Genomic DNA, 16,728 nt, shown 5'->3' on the forward strand with positions numbered 1-16,728 from the left:
GAATGAAGGGGGCCGAGGAGGATATCGGAATGCAAGCGATGAATGATGTCTTACACTTAGCCCATTCTTGAGCTACACGGGGACAGTTATATGACTGAGCAGTTCTTTATTTTGAGATGGCGAGCATGATTGGAAGGGTGAATGGTTGAAGAAAAAAATTGAGATGCACTGTGTGCTTAATGTGATGAATATATTTAGTAACATTTGTCTGATTGGTAGATAAAGTAAGCTGTGGTCACTAGGTCATTAATGAGGGACAGGCAAAACATTGTCTTGTGCTTAGAGTGCATGAACCTTTGTCCCAATTCACTGAATGTCTATGTCATCTGCTTAAAACTTTAGGTGAAGGCATATAATAATTGAGAAAGGAGTTGTGCTGTTCAGTAAGAGCAACTCAAGACTTTTGTTTTAATGTTCCATTGCAAATAATTATTTGTGTTTCTTTCAAACAAAACGATCTCCAGCCAATGGTGGTGAAGAAACACCTGAGCCACAATGTACTGTACGTAACTGTTCTACAATATATTGTAGCCTAAATTATTAGGCATGATAGAGATTTTCCAATTATCTACTTTGTGTGGCTTTCTTAGATTATTTTTAACCAATTATCGTGATCCCCCAACCCATTTATCGACTGTAATTTAATTATTTGCAGTGGGAAGAACGTGAAGCCCAGTTTTACAATGTTTGTGACATGCACTGTGGACACAATACACAGTTAGTTGGAGGAACAAGACCTTATTAATTCATGAAAAGAACATTGTTCTTCAATGTTATTGTTTTTTTACATAGCAAATTGCAAACCATGTAAAGCTGTTTAGCCTAGAGTAAGAAATCTCTGATTGTGTATTGGGACCCCAGTGCTGATGACATTTCTTCATCAAGTTTTTTTTAATTTTCCAGTGCCTTCAAACTCTATTGGAATCTGAGGAAGTAAATAAACGAAACTCACAGTTGCTGAGGAGTGGGATGACATTTAGAGTCATAGAGTTATGCAGCACGCAAACAGGCCAATCGTTCCAATTTGTCCATGCCAACCAAGATGCCCCATCCAAGCTGGTCCGATTTACCCACTCTTGACCCATATCCTTCTAAACCTTTTTTATCTATGTAACTACAAATGTCTTTTAAATATTGTTATTGTACTTGCCTCAAGTATACGCACCACCCTTTATGAAAAGGTTGGTCCAGAGGTTCCTATTAAATCTTTTGCTTCTCACCTTAAATCTCTGCCTCCCTAGTTCTTGATTCCCCTACCCTGGGAAAAAGACTATCTATACTTATTATTATTATTTTACACAGCTCAATACGATTACCCCTCAAGTTCCAATTTTAGCCTGCCCAACCTCTGCCCTCGGGTCCTGACAATATGCCCCTGGCTGAAAGTTTGTCATTTGAGTTGAAGACAAAATGCTTGTGACTCATTTTTTAATTTGAGTTTCTTGAGGACATTTATGCTTCAAGATTCACCAGATGAAGAACAGAAAAAATGAATGGTCCCGACCTGAAACATTACCTATTTTTCCCCCACAGATGCTGAGTTCGTCCAGAACACTTGTGTTTTGCTCAAGATTCCAACAGTGGCCTGCAGTTCCGTGCATCTCCTTGATCATTGAAACTTGTGCTCCAGCACATTTCACAATTTGAGTATACATTAGTGGGAATCTTGACCAAAGGACTCAGTAGAATTAGGATTAGAGCTTCAATCATTGCCTTGTTTGTAGTGAGCACATTATTCATGAACTGCGTTTGATTAATTTTGTATACATCACTGAATTATGAAAAATTATTTCCCAGAAATTCACCCGTAATTTGTATATGAGTTCTTCGGTGTCTTGCTGTTATTACTCCACTGTTTCTCTGAATTTGAATAGAGTCCTGTTTCTAATCCATTTGAGTGAAAAGTATGTAAACAAATAACACAAAGTACTAGAGGAACTCAGCAGGTCAGACAGCATCTGTGGAGGGAATGGACCGGCAACATTACAAGTTGTGGTCCCCAAACTCAAGAAGGGTCCCAACCTGAAACATTATCTGTTCATTCCCTTCACAGTTGCTGCATGGCCAGCTGAGTTCACGTTAACTCAAGTTAAAACATAATGGTTTGCTCAAGATTTCAGCATCAGCAGTTTCTTGTGTCTCTAAACAAAAAGCACATTAAGCATCTTCGACGACATCGACGACTGCTTTGGTGCCACCTCCTGCACCCGCACACAACTGACTGACTTCATCCACTTCACCACTAACTTCCATCCGGCACTCAAATACACCTGGACCATTTCCGACACTTCCCTACCATTCCTTGACCTCACTATCTCCATTGCAGGTGATAGACTTCTGACCGACATACACTATAAACCCATTGACTCCCATGGCTATCTGGACTACACTTCTTCCCACCCTGCTTCCTGTAAGGACTCCATCCCCTGGTCTACGCCGCAACGGATGAGGCGTTCCACACCAGGACATCTGAAACATTATTCAAACGGGGGTTGTCCCCTCCCCACCATAAATGAGGCTCGCACCAGGGTCTCTTCCATACCCCGCAACACTGCTCTCTCTCCCCCTGAAACATTATCTGTCCTCACCTTTCACCCCACCAGCCGTCACATACAAAAAGTTCCTCCGTCTGCATGGCCAGCTGAGTTCTCACGTTAAAAGACTCAAGTTAAAACTTAATCCCCGGGCACTTTGCTCAAGATTTGTCACCTCCCCCATCTGTTCAGTTTCTTGCGACAGAGGTTTACCTGCATCTCTAAACAAAGAAGCAGATCATTGAGACATCTTCCAAAACTCTTTCCGCAATACCCAAGCACCTCCCGGTGGCTCAGTATTTGACTGATCTGTCCTTTTCCATGGCCACAGCGAGCAACACCGGAAATTGGAAATCTTGCTTAAAATAAAGTGCTTTCATACTCAACACTTTCAGTTGTTCTTTCTCACCCTTGTGATTCAGTATTTTTAAGCCTTTTGGTGTTTTCTAGTTTCCAGAAAAATTCAGGAGAATCTGAAGATGAAAATTTGTACAGAGAATGATGGATTATATTATGGCCCACATCCAAGCTTGGTTTGTTCTGGCAATTTCAGACAGAATACAACGCAAGCCTGGTTCGAGAGCAATACAAGGCACAATGCAAAAACTATGGCCTTCAACAAGGACATACGCAACCAGCGATTGGTACAAACCAACTTGACCTGCGTTTCTCAGAGCTATGGGCAGCCAGTGGTGTTTCCACTACCGGCAACAGTTTCACACTGTGGACAGCAATCCAATGTAGAACCCTTCAGACAGAAGCCTAAACTTGGAAACTCCATGAGGGACAGAGGCAATACAAACTCTATGTCGCTCGTAGAATCCAAGGTTTTACCAACAGAGTGGGGATCATATTCACAGGATTCTGAGAGAAATATAAACATTAATCGGAGTAAGGGATCTGCTGAGATTAAGAAAGAAACCCACAGGAAGCAGAAGAAATACTTTCATGGGGATGAGAATTTGCCTCCAACAAGGTTAAGCAGTCAAGATGTTTGTGGCACATATCTCTCGCACGTCTTTGAGAATCATTATGATTCAATGAGTTTTGATTCTCCAAATAACGTCAGCCAATCGTTGATAAATGGGCAACCCAATGCACAACGCTCTGTTTTGAAATCATCCCGAACATCTGCAAGTCTGCATCACTCAATGATCAGGCTCAGTGATAGTGACTATAAAGCAAGACACATTTCAAGCAAAGATGCACACACTAATTTGGCCCACTACCCTTTAGACTATTTACATTTTCCTCTTGGTAATGAAAGAGAGGAATCTTCAGTAAAAATGTATCCAAATAAAACAAAAAGCCAAGATATATCAAAGACACCGGACTGCGATTGTTCGGTTTTATATAACGATTGTCTTCTGAATGATAAATGTTCACATCCTGTGTTGCATGTGCCTGAACTTTGTTCAAATATCAAGAGTTGGTTGTGCCCTCCTGGGCTAACATGCATTTATGGCAGACATGAGATTGCTGCCAGTGGTATGATAATTTCTGAATCAGAGGTTTCTGTAGGTGACTGTCACAAAACCTCCCATGTTATTGCCTCTGATAGGAAGATCCAGGAAATGACTGGCACACTAACATTTTCCCAAAAGGACATAAAAGGCTTGCATCACCCTTGTGCTTTGCGTCGAACATGTGCAGGTATTTTATGTTATATTCCAACAAAGTCAATAGACTTGTCTGACTCTGTGATTGAAATGGAGACTAATCGGAGAATGCCAGATGAAGGAAAAAAATCAGGTACTGAAGACATGTTTTCAAATGACGTGGAAAATGAGAAAATGTTATCAGAAAAGTCTATGGACTCCAGCCTGAAACATCGAGTTAAACCCCGTTATCCTGGCATCATTAGTAATATTTACAACAAACACCACAGAACTATGAATGATTTGCGGAAACAGGAGTCTGGCCAAAGCCCAGTTTATGGAGGTCTCTCCCTGGCACCGTGTGAGAACAATTCAACTTCGGGAGATTTCTGCAGCAAGGAAGAGGGGGAAGAAATACTTGATCTGGAGACCATAGCGGATGAAAACGGAGCAGTGGAAATGAATCCAAATTCAGATTATTCAGAGAATTCCACTCCTTGGCGAGGAGAGGGAAATAACGATGGAAAAAACTTTAACATGACAGTGGCAGATAATACAACTTCTTTCAGCTGGGAACATGAACCAATCCTAATGGTATCTTTAAAATGTAATGTCACAACAAAGAAGCTCCTGCAAACATTCCCACCGATGGACAGCCAGATGTTACAGGTAAGATGATAATAATTGTACAACAAAAATATGACTTCCCAAATCAATTATCTCTTGACTGAAAGTATGAGGTGATGTGATTTGATGAGAGCTCTTGATTTTGATGAGAGTTTCTGAGCTTGGGTTATGGTGACTTCTCATTTAGTTGCTTCAAATGGGAGAATCTTTCTGTTTATTGGTTATGCTGTTTGATTTATTGTGTGCGCTGTGCCGTTCGACATTTGTCATGTCAGAAAAAAAAGTTATGGATGTGGAGAGACTTATTAAGTCTAATCCATTGCATCGTAGATGAATGTGCTTGATCATTAAGTCAGACAGCACACATTGTGAAGTTTGGAGGAACACTGCAAATTAGACTTCAACTTCAGGATCATAAATATTGCAGTTCAGATAAGGTTTATTCAGCCTGTAGATTTTGTGTTGACTTCCTGAAAGAGTTACATAGAGTCATAGAGTATACAGTGTGGAAACAGATCCTTCGGCCCAACTTACACTGGTCCTTTACCCTGCTGCAAATGTTTCTCCTTCATGTATTTATCCAACTGAATTTTGAAGGTTATTCCATAAAGCAGAAGCTGAATCTGCTTTAACTTCCCATTCAGATAGTGCATTCCTGATTTTCATAGTGACTGAATTTAATAGAAAATTCTCGCACTGCCCGACCTATTATTCAATTGTCAGTCCCCTGAAATGTGGTCTATTTACAGATTATTCTGCCACTGGAAACAATTTCTTCTTATTTACTCCTTATGCTTTGTCATTTTCAATACTATGATTAAATCTCTCATTAACCGTTCTGTTCCAAGAGAAATCCTATTTTCTACAACATGTAATCCTGGTTCCATTTTTATTAAACTAACTGTGTACTTTTTTTTTTAAAGTCTGTAGTATTCATTGTAATCTTCTGTGTTCAGGATTAACACAATTCTCTATCTTTACTGACTTAAACAGAATGTACAATCTGAATTGGGAGTGTTCTGTCAGTGTTTAGGCCCAAACATTGTGACAGCACTGAATAACTGCACAATTCTTTCTAAGTAGAGTAAGTTTGCAGAACAAGGCAAACAGGGCCTCCCCCCCCTAAATCCTGCCCAGATATTTAAATGACTTTTAAGACCATGCAATTTAGAGTTAATTAGAATTCATGAGATGAATTATAGATTCATCTCATGAATTGTACACTATATTTGTTTATTTGCACTGAATTATTGTACTATATTTGTTTATTTATTGAGTATGTTGAATGTGTATGTATACACACTGAACGTTTTTTTTAATCCCGTTCTGTACTAAGTTTACTTGTTCTGTTGTGCTGCAGCAAGTAAGAATTTCATTGTCTTATCTGGGACATATGACAATAAAACACTCTTCAGTCCTCATTTTTTTCTATGTCATTGGGTGAAATTTAGGTTGTAGTGTGGATGGGTGGTAGGATCCTTGATTGTTGAATAAATACAGTGGGCTTGGTAATGTTAATGTGTATTAACATTAATACTTTGCTGGAATTCCTTGCATGTATGACAATTGACTTTGTAAAATTAGATTCAAAAATATATAATGGGAGCGGCCACTTCAGTTTTTAATTTGTGAAAACTCTACCAGTCCATAAACATAAATTCATCTCCACAATGCACTTGAATTTGAGTCTATGTTTTGCACAAAATATTTCACCTTGGGATGATAAAAACGTACACAAAGATTTTGTAAAACATGTAGATAGGGAGTGAACTTGTCGCCCATCTAACCCCGCATAACTGATAAAATATGCCTGCTGCAAAATCGATGCAAATCTGTGATCATGATGTAATATGCATAAATGTGATTTTGTCTTAAATTGTTGAACTTTGGCTATATTCCCGTTGGAACGATGGACTGGAATGCCTATTGACTTGGGTTTTGTTTTTGACAGAGAACTAAATATCGAGGATTTTCTTTGGATGATAGGACAAAGATACCCGTGAAAAGGTAAAGCATTGTGTGGGGAATAAGTGAAAGATATTTAAGACTGCTTGATACAAGTACAGGCAGTTTTCAGTCCCCACCAAAACAGTCAAGACAATAGAGGGTTTGGAAACAGAATTTCAGTTTTATTTGCACCAACAGTCTAGAAACCATACAACAAAGGAACAGTTAGGAAAAAATAGATTATATACATCTTATGCATTCTGTAGAATATAGAACTTTAAGGAATACTTTGAAAGGAACTGATATGATAGACACATTTGCTGCTAATGCAGGTGTGTAAGATAATTGAGATAACCTTTAAGCTAGAGCATTAATTATTCAGCAGCAAAGTTTGGAAATATTTCTTAGTACAAAAATTGGTGAAGCGTGGCACTCACAATTAACATTTAAAATGTGAATTCCACCGACTAATATCAGGAGAAATCTGGCAGCGTGCAGAACAAACACTTAATTCAAGACTGACACTTTTTGGAACACATTTGCTGATTGTTTAATTCTCATCAACATTTTTAGTTAATGGTAAAGGATTATTACAGATCTGTGTGCAGCTAAATTAACAATAAGAGCACAGGAACTGTCTTTGTTAATTACTGTATTTAAGTCAGGTTTAACTAATACCTTTCCACAGTTCTGTGCTCCATTTCTTTTAGATCCATGTCACTGATTTGTCAAGAAACATAGTTATATAATAGTGCTATTTTTTTTTACTATTATGCAATTGACATTTGATTTCTTTTTTTGGTGTGAAATATCATCATGATCATTTCTGGGTAATTTAGCATCATTCCAGGAACATGACCAGATACTACCAGGATGTAAAGGCATTTAAGAGGATGCAGAGGAGGTTCACCATCTGTTCCAATCCAATTTCTCTGTTGAAGTGTGCAGATTACGTCATCTCTCATGCAACTTTTTTTAGGTTCGCTCGGACCATGTTGAACAATTGGTCTTCCCATTGGAATGATGGACTGGAATGTCTATTGATTAACTCCCTCAAGTACATTTCATTCTTTGCGCCATTTCCTCCTTTTCACAACATCCAAACTGATCAGGTAATTCCCACCCCAAAGTCATCCACACACTAGGTTCTGATGAGTCCTATTCTACACCATTGAACACATACATGTATTGTTTTCCTACCTGTCGACCATGCATCACCAGGTTCTAATTTTCTACTTCTCATCTATAGCAGGGTTCTGACTCTACATCACTCTAACCATCCATGATCAGGCTCCAATGCCCCTTTCCCTTGACCAAACATCACTGCTCTGATACCTCATTCTGGATTCAGTGAAGAAAAAGTGCAATAGTGTTTAGTTTTGCTGAAGGCTTTTAACCTTGGGTGTAATTAAAGTTTGCAGTACAATAAACCCTCATTTTAACGGACCGCCTTTTTAATGGATTTCGGTTATAGTGACGGGCCTACTGATTCTGTCAGCGCCTCTCCCAGAGAGCCGTTCTTCAGCAGCTGCTGCACCGTCAGGTTGATGCCGTTGCTGTTGCGGCTCGCGTTATAGCCTCTGGGGCAGCACTTTCTTCGGGCCTCTGCCACTAACAGGACGCACTCAGTCACTGTGGCGCTCCCTCCCCTCTCAACAGCTGTCACTTCTTCCTGTTAGCTGTCACTTTGTCCAGTCGGCCTCTCCTCCCATCACCACCACCTCCTCAGATGTCGGCGACTGCGGGGTAGAAGGAGGAGGAGGAGGAGGTGGCGGTGGAGCGGGGAGCAGACAAAGTGATGGCTGACATGGAGAAGCAGCAGCTGGTGAGAGGGGAGGGAGCCCCATGGTGACTGAGCGTGTCCTGTTGGTGGCGGTGGCCCGAAGAAAGTGATGTCTCCAGAGGCTACAACGTGAGCTGCAACAACAGCCATGTAAACGGGACCATGCGGTAGCCAGTGAATAAGGGCCCACTGATGCAGACCAGCTGCATTGGCGCCTAACTTTAAACTGAAAAGACACAAAGTGCTGGAGTAACTCAGCAGACTGGAACAGTCTGAAAAAAGGTCCATCCCATCAAGTCTTTAATTCTATTGACATTAAATTACACGAAGGATCAATTTTGCAGCAACCAAATAACTTACAGGCATGCCTTTAGAATTTCAGAGACAAGTCACAGTGAAATTCTTTGCATGCATCCCCAAGGTAAGCAAATAGTCGCCACATAGAGGGCGCTTACAAAGTTACAAAGTACCTCCGTGCCAGGTGCCCCTTTGTTCTCTCCCCCCTCCCCTCCCCCGTCTTATCCCTGATGGCGGTCCCCCCAGGCTGCATCCTCCTTTGTTCCTTTCCACACATACAGCCTCCGAGGTCAGTATTGAACCTGGGTCTCTAGAGGTGTGAGGCAGCAGCATTACCTGCTGAGCTGCCATTACATTTAAAAAAAGATTTTATGTTGTCAAAATGGAGATTGCAAAGATCTAATTAATGTAAGAACCAGTGGCAACATTTAGAAATTTCCGAATGAGTCACAGATGGCAAATTTGTGCTTTAAAGATAATGGAAACTTTCTCTTCAAGTTTAATTATCATGTCTTAATTTCATGCAATGCATGAGGGATTGGAATAGTACTAATGTGGTGATATATTATATTTATATTCAGCATTTGGTACTAATAAGTAGTTACAAGGGTGTAATATAACACAATTTTCTTTCAGACCCAATTTGTTTTACTTATCTCCTGACACTCTTACAATACTGAACCATTATGTAGCAGCTGGAATATCATGTCCAGTTCTCCATGCAATATATTAAATTAAGTGTTGGGGTCCTACACTTAAAATTTGTAAGAATTATATCAGGGATGAATGATTTCAGTAAAGTGAAGAAACATAAGTTGTTCCATGAAAGCTTAAGAAGAGAATTAATAGGAGTTTTCAAACGCATGAAAGATTTTGATAGAATAAATGTGGAGAACCTGTTTCCAGTAATAAAAGTGGATGAACACAGATTTACACGGCCAGCACAGTTACGCAGCTGGTAGAGCTGCCTCACAGTGTTAGAGAATGGGTTCAATCCTGACCTTGGGTGCTGTCTGTATGGAATTTGCAGGTTTTCCATGTGACTGTGTGTGTTTCCTCTGGATTCTCTGGTTTCCTCCCATATCCGAAAAGACGGCGGGCTTGTAGGCTAATCAGCCTCTGTAAATTGCCCCCAGTGTGTGAGGAATGAATGAGAAAGTGGGGTAACATAGAATGAGTGTGAATCAGTTGGTGGGCCAAAGGGCCTGTTTCCATGCTGTATCTTTAAAAATATATATCAGTTGGCAAGTAACAGCTCTATATTACCAAAACCAAAATCACACCCAGCAAAATGTCTCTTTTGAGTTCATGGCTTTGAAAGATGTTGCACACAACCTACGGAAATGAAGCATTTGTGTGAACACTGAGAACCATTTGAAAGATGATTTAGTCAGCATCTCATTCCCATCTCAGTTGGACTTGCTTAAGTGTTTCTTTTAAGTGAAGCATTTGCAACAACTGCTGTTAGTCTGTGTCTGCTTCCCGCTGTAACAACACAGGGTCAGTGGGACGTCTCTTGTACTTTTGCGTTTCTATGGAGATGAGTACAGATGGGGCTCAGCGGGTTAGGAGTAGTCTGATGTAGAATAAATCACGCAATGTGGTAGATTTATGTGCTTAAGGAGAGTGTAATGGAAAGATCAGAAAAATTTGACTGCAGTCAAACCTGACAGACTTCACAATTAGATTAAAATTTGTTTGGGGTTCAATATTGCAGAAGATTTATGATGTATATTCTGAAAAATCATTTAAATCAATTTAGAAGTGGCAAACAGTTTGAAAATATTTTTTTTATACACTCATCAAAATCATGAGGAATTTTAAGAAACACCTATATAATCCCGACAGAGTCAGTGTAACAATAAACTATGAATGTCAAATTATTATTTTTTACTCGTAAATCCGAATTGCATGCAAAAGTGGAGGCATTGCATTTTGTTGTTCAAAAAATAGTGTAAAGAGGGAATGGGGAAAGAAATCATTCACTACTAAACACCTTTCACAATAGGCACTGTTGCAATCAAACCATCAAATATTGACTGCAGTTTAAGGTTTTTGCAAATGGAAAATACTGGAGATGCTGGAAACCTGAAGGAAGACAAAAAAATGCTGAATATACTAGGAGGTTGGGCAGCTTCTCTGGAGAGCGAAACAAATTAACATTTCAGTCAATGCTTTTTATTCATTAGAAACTGTTTCTGAAGAATGGTGTAGGAAGGAACTGCAAATACTGGTTTACACCAAAGATAGACACAAAATGCTGGAGTAGTCACAGGCCAATACACTATTTCTGCCTTTAGAGATGCTTGACACTTTGAGGTCACATGTTGACTGGTTGTACACCAACTTGATAATGAACTAGCCTGCTGGATGTACAGTTTTGCAAAAATCGGACCTTTAATGATTCAGTTTATCTTCCATTGTCCAGTTGAGTGGAAATTAGTTCAGGACCTCAGAAAGATATGGGAACCTCGTGGTATTGCTGTGAAATTATATTCTGCACTAACATCAAACCCTAGTGCAATGAATAGAACAAAGGAAAAGATACAGAATGCAGAATATAGTTCTCAGTATCGTACCGCACTACGTCTTGTACTTATGTATGGCTTGATTGTGTTAATAGATAATATGATTCAATTGGATAGCCGGCAAACAATGTATTTTTAATGTATCTTGTACAAGTGACAATAATAAACCAATACCAACCTGAATTTCACCAAGAGATCGCACTTTCAGAAGGAGGAAGAAAACTGGCTTCAGCAGGCGAGAAAAGGCGATTCAGTTTCATTTAAAAGTTTGATTGAATATTGGTGGCAAAGTAGGGATACATTATTCACCTTGAGCATGGAGCTATGTGTGTGTGTGTAAATGATTCTGACATTTGTTTCTTTTAGCTATTTAAAACCATGTCACAAAAGGCTTCTTTCACGGTGCCTTTGTGCTTGGCGCAATGCTACGCAACAGCATTATGCTTCAGCTATATCACTACAGAAACATCAGTTGCTGAGGAAAGGACTACATGCGTTGTACTGGGCAGTACAGTTCACCCAAATGCAGAAGGAACTTTTGGAGAGAAGGCAATACAGACAAGTCTTGGCTCATTGCTTTAACCAAGTGAGTGTTATCAGAATCATGGAGAGTTAGCAAGTGGGAACATGGGCTGTCCCTCACAAATATTGTAAGCTTAACTTTAATTATCTTTGTTAGCGGGTCACGCCTCTCCCTTTGATAAAATGTCGAAGTGTAGATGAGTGAGATGCTAGTTTTTGGATGGGGATTCTAATTTATACTCACACTCTGCCATTCAAGAGTCAAGAGCATTTTATTTTTATGCATATAAAGGAACAATTATTTTTTTCCTTGCAGCAGCAAAATAGGTTTATAAACACATTACTCAATAGATTATACAATAAACAAACAAAAAAATGAAGATCAATAAATTAAAAAAAACAATGCAGTGCAAAACAAAAACAAAGCCCGAAGTCCCCAGTAAAACCAAGGCAGTTCTTAGTTTAGTTGAAGTTCGTAGTGCTCAATAGCCTGATGGTTGTTGGGAAGAAGTTGTTCCTGAACCTGGACGTTAAAGTTGCTATACCTTCTTCCCAATGGCAGAAGTGAAATAAGTCTGTAGCCAGGATGGTGTGAGCCATTGATGATGTTGGCTGTCTTTTTGAGGCAGCACCTTTTATAGATTCCTTCAATGGTGGGGAGGAATGATGGAACAGGCAGTGTTCACTTTTTATAATCTCCTTTGTTCCTGGGTGTTTAAATTGCTGAGCCAGGCCGTGATACAACCAGTCAATATGCTCTCCACCATACACATGTGGAAGTTCAATAATTTGGTGACATACCAAATGTCCACAATTTTCTAAGGAAGTAGAGGCATTGATGGGCTTTTTAAAATTATATCATCAATATGCTAGATCCAGGACAGATCTTCAGAGATAGACATGCCCAGGAACTTGTTGATTCTCTCCATCACCGAAACGTTGTTGAAGACTGGTTTATGGATGTTCAGCCTTCCTCTTTTAAAATCAACAATAAGTTCATAGGTTTTGCTGACGTTGAGAGCAAGGCTGGACACAAATAGATATTTGTAGCTGTCAGAGGGATGATTAAAAAATACAGCATGGAGTCATGAGTGGGCGGAGTATCCACTCCAACAAAATGTTGGGAGAATCTCAGCGGGTCATGCAACATCTCTGGAGAACATGGATGGGTGGAAGCTGCAGTTCCTCATTTCTACATTTTGAGAGAAAGGTCTTTGTTGTCGCAAATATCTTATAGACCATCCTCTGCGGCTCACACACGCACACTTGCTTCCTACAAAATTGCTGACATTTGAGGAAGGGAATGGAATTTGCTGGAATATATTTGAGCGGTAAGAAATACATTCTGCAAAATCATATGAATGAGCTTCATTGTAACGAAAGAAAGTCTGGTAATTCTCAAGACAAGTGGATGGATTCCAAAACCACGTGAACATCCAGCACCCCATGCTTTGCTAGTCACACGTACATTATGAAGGTTAATGCATTGTATCTTAAGTTCTGTATATAAAGCGGAACCTTTCATTATGAGATAATGTGGTTGATCGTGAAGAAAGTGGTGCAGTTTTGATGTGAATAGTTAAGTCTGATGGTGAGAAAAAGTGAAGAACTATGATCTACAAGCATTACTGGATATTTTGACGGTTGGGAAACATTACTTAAATACACATGTTTTTACTGACGATTCAGTCATTTGCTTGTTTTTAGCAGTTGAAACCTTGGTGATTTCATTCTGCCTGCCACTCAAGGCAAGGATAACTTGTAAACAAGGAATAAAACTTACACCTGAGATCATACAGTGCAGAAACAGGCCCTTCAGCCCACTATGTATATGCTGAGCATGTAGTATTCCCATTTACTAGCAATGTAGCCTAACATATTTTTTAAAAAGGTACAGAAACCACAAAATGTTTTAAAGGTGAGATTTATTTTCTTGACTTCCCCTTGTGAAATAATGTCTTTGGGGCATATTATTTTTTTCAAAAAACTTTATGAAGGTGGTTATATTGTGATTATCCTTATATCCCCTCTGTCTTGCACAGTGGAGAGACGCAGCAAACGCTGGCCAATGCCAGCTGATGGCCAAAGCTCCGAATGCAGTCAGCAAATCTTGTTCTGTTCACCTGAGGATGTCGGCCACACTGCAGCCACTTGGGACGAAAATTTACAGACATATGTGGAAACAACGCAAGCATTTACAACATGAGGATGTACAGTTCCTGCGTTTGGCAAGTTTTCATGGCAGGTAAGAGTGGACGGTGGTATTACAGCAGTTTGTCAGGAGTTCTTTATTCTTAGAGATGCTATTGCGGCAGAGTTTGGAACCAAACCTGGTACCTGCTTGCTGTGGAGCTCAGTCCCACATCAGACAGACCACGCACCCGTAGGGATATTATGATATTCTCTATTCTCACCTGGGATGTATTTTGCATTTGACCTTTGCAGCTGGTGTGAAATCATCAAACTGCAAGATTTTCAAGTTAAAAATACATATATATAGTGTAAAGAGATGATGTAGGTTTGAAGCTGAAGTGTGAATATAGCCAGAGGAAATGAATTATGTATATAGCGTAGAGCCAGCTGGTGCAGCTTGATAGAGGATCGGCCTTCTCTCTCACTTAGAGTAACTGTGGCAGTAATCAATTCTGAGCTGAAGATAAACTGCTTTAAAGTGGGACCCCCGACAGGGATCTGAGTTCTTTGCCGAGAAATTCAATCACATTTTGTTGCTTTTTTTTATGAGTGTTCAGCAATTGATTTTTTTTCTGGAATGAAATGCAATAACAAGTACCATGTCCCAGGATGTTTTGAATCTTTAAAAAATTTTGAAAAGATCTTTTCTGACATAAGTTATCCTTGTGCACTCAATGCAATTTTTACAAGGGATAATATCGTTCCCTTTCAGGCTTTTGCTGATGAATTTGACCAGCGACAGTTGTAAGCCATTCCAGTGATAAGTTGCTTTTCACAGAGCAAGGTTGGATAAGGATCACTGTATTTTCATAATTTGTCTTTCATCCTCCTGACCCCAACCCCCATCCGCCACCAACCCACCATTTCCTGAGGTCCATCCTACCCCCGCGAGACAAAGACATTAACCTCTGCCTTGGAACTCATCACCTGAGGCCCCTCTGATCTTCCAAAATCCAACACCGGTACTTGAATTTAATTGACCGGACTGTCCTTTTCCAGAGTAAATCAGAGGTAGAACCCAGGATATAGTCTGAAGAAAGGACCCGACCTGAAAAGTCACTTGTCCATTCTCTCCCCAGATGCAGCCTGACCCGCTGGGTTCCTCCAGCACTTTGTGTTTTGCTCAAGATTCATAGTCTTGTGTCGTCATCCAACATGTACTCAGGTGACCCACTAAAACCACAGATGACCACAAACGTGGTAGCTGCCACATACTGGGATGTTAAAATTATGAATATTTATAAATTGGCACAGATTCATAACCTGCTAGTTTTGAAGTGTCAGTGATTTCCGGGATGTCAGTTTGACGTTATATTTCTTCAATATTCTCCTTTTTCCAGAAAGGCATTATGCACTTTCCACCTTGAGACTGAGAGAGCTGTCACTGAATATCCATGGCAAGTGAGACAGGAGGGCACAAGCAGGTGAGATTAGTATCCTTTATGCGGAATGATACGTGATGAAGTTTTAAAGAGTTGTTTCGTTTTGAGAGTGCAGTTTTTCCTCATCCCTGGCCACTGATGGATAGCTTCAACTGGAAACTAACAGCATGTCAAAGAAAGTTATGCCTTGTGGTGGGGAAGAGACAGTTGTGTGCAAAGGTAATGCGTGGCATCTTCACAGCAAGAAACCACAAGTAATTTTCCACTGCTCATTGGAGACTGCTGTGGACAGCTGCAACTCCAAATGTTCGAACTTAGAAAGGGAGAGCGGAACAAGATGAGATGATCCCCATTTATTTTTATACATCAATGCAGTGAGGTATAACACAATAATTATTTATTGTATTCACATAAGTCCTAGTTTTATTCCTTGCATATTTTCCTCTCCACTTTGCTCCTCTTTTTCCACACAGTACCTATCAAATATTTAACCAAATCCCATGGGATAGTTATTGATTCTGTTTCCATCTCCTTTGCTGACACAACATCCCAGATCAAGGCTACTCCTTTTGTAGTTATAACCTTTGTGGTCTCTGAATCGTATGTAGTCATTACAAATCTGCCTGTGGAAACAGCTTGTCTTTACTTACCATTTCAACACCGTTCAGCACAGACAAACCCATCAAAGCTGGTTGACATAAGGAATTCTACAACTGGCCGCAGCTGCTCTGGTTGATTGCCTATGGAAGGTCCACTCGTGTGACTCTCATTTAGGACAAACGTAGGCAAGGTTGGTATTTCAATGCTCAGTCCAGGCTCACCTGAAGAAGGCCATTGAGGGAACTGTCAGAAGGGAACCATCACAGAAGGAATCAAACTCAGTGCTCCCAGGAATGTGGGAGGGTTGACTATAAAGAAAAAGATTCCAAACCTTCTTTGAACATTGTCTGAAGAAGGGTTTCAGCCCGAAACGTTGCCTATTTCCTTTGCTCCATAGATGCTGCTGCACCCGCTGAGTTCCTCCAGCATTTTTGTGTACCTTCTTTGAACATTGTCCCTTGCAACAGAAATGCTGAGAGCTTGCGAAGTCCTGTAGAAGTAGCCATCGGCATTTAGTGGTTCCTCTTGCTGTGAGTGATTGGCCCTTGCTATGAATTGTGATGCACAGTTTGAAGCAAGGCTGTCCATGTTTACAATAATTACCTGATCATGCAATACCCTGCAGCACCAAAGAGCTAAATCATTTTTCATCATCATTTACTAATGAAATTGCTATTTGTGTATTTCCACAGCTCTGACCTATGTTTTATGCGTTTC

General features: G+C 40.0%; 1 protein-coding gene across 1 annotated transcript; it reads left to right on the forward strand.

Annotated features, from left to right (window-relative positions):
• Positions 1–2,903: 2,903 nt before the first annotated feature.
• LOC129711419 (uncharacterized) lies at positions 2,904–6,942 on the forward strand. The gene is made up of 2 exons (XM_055659027.1): positions 2,904–4,801; positions 6,711–6,942. The coding sequence occupies exons 1-2, from the start codon at positions 3,014–3,016 to the stop codon at positions 6,768–6,770; spliced, it is 1,848 nt and encodes a 615-aa protein (XP_055515002.1). The 5' UTR covers positions 2,904–3,013; the 3' UTR covers positions 6,771–6,942.
• Positions 6,943–16,728: the final 9,786 nt, after the last annotated feature.

Source organism: Leucoraja erinacea, chromosome 30 (genome assembly GCF_028641065.1).
Source record: "Leucoraja erinacea ecotype New England chromosome 30, Leri_hhj_1, whole genome shotgun sequence".
In the NCBI taxonomy this organism is placed as follows: domain Eukaryota; kingdom Metazoa; phylum Chordata; class Chondrichthyes; order Rajiformes; family Rajidae; genus Leucoraja; species Leucoraja erinaceus.

Excerpts from the sequence above, each read along its gene's own strand:
- LOC129711419 (XM_055659027.1), top strand. The coding sequence starts at position 3,014 with ATGAAAATTTGTACAGAGAATGATGGATTATATTATGGCCCACATCCA. Across the intron at positions 4,802-6,710 it reads TGGACAGCCAGATGTTACAG|AGAACTAAATATCGAGGATT; the intron begins GTAAGATGATAA and ends TGTTTTTGACAG.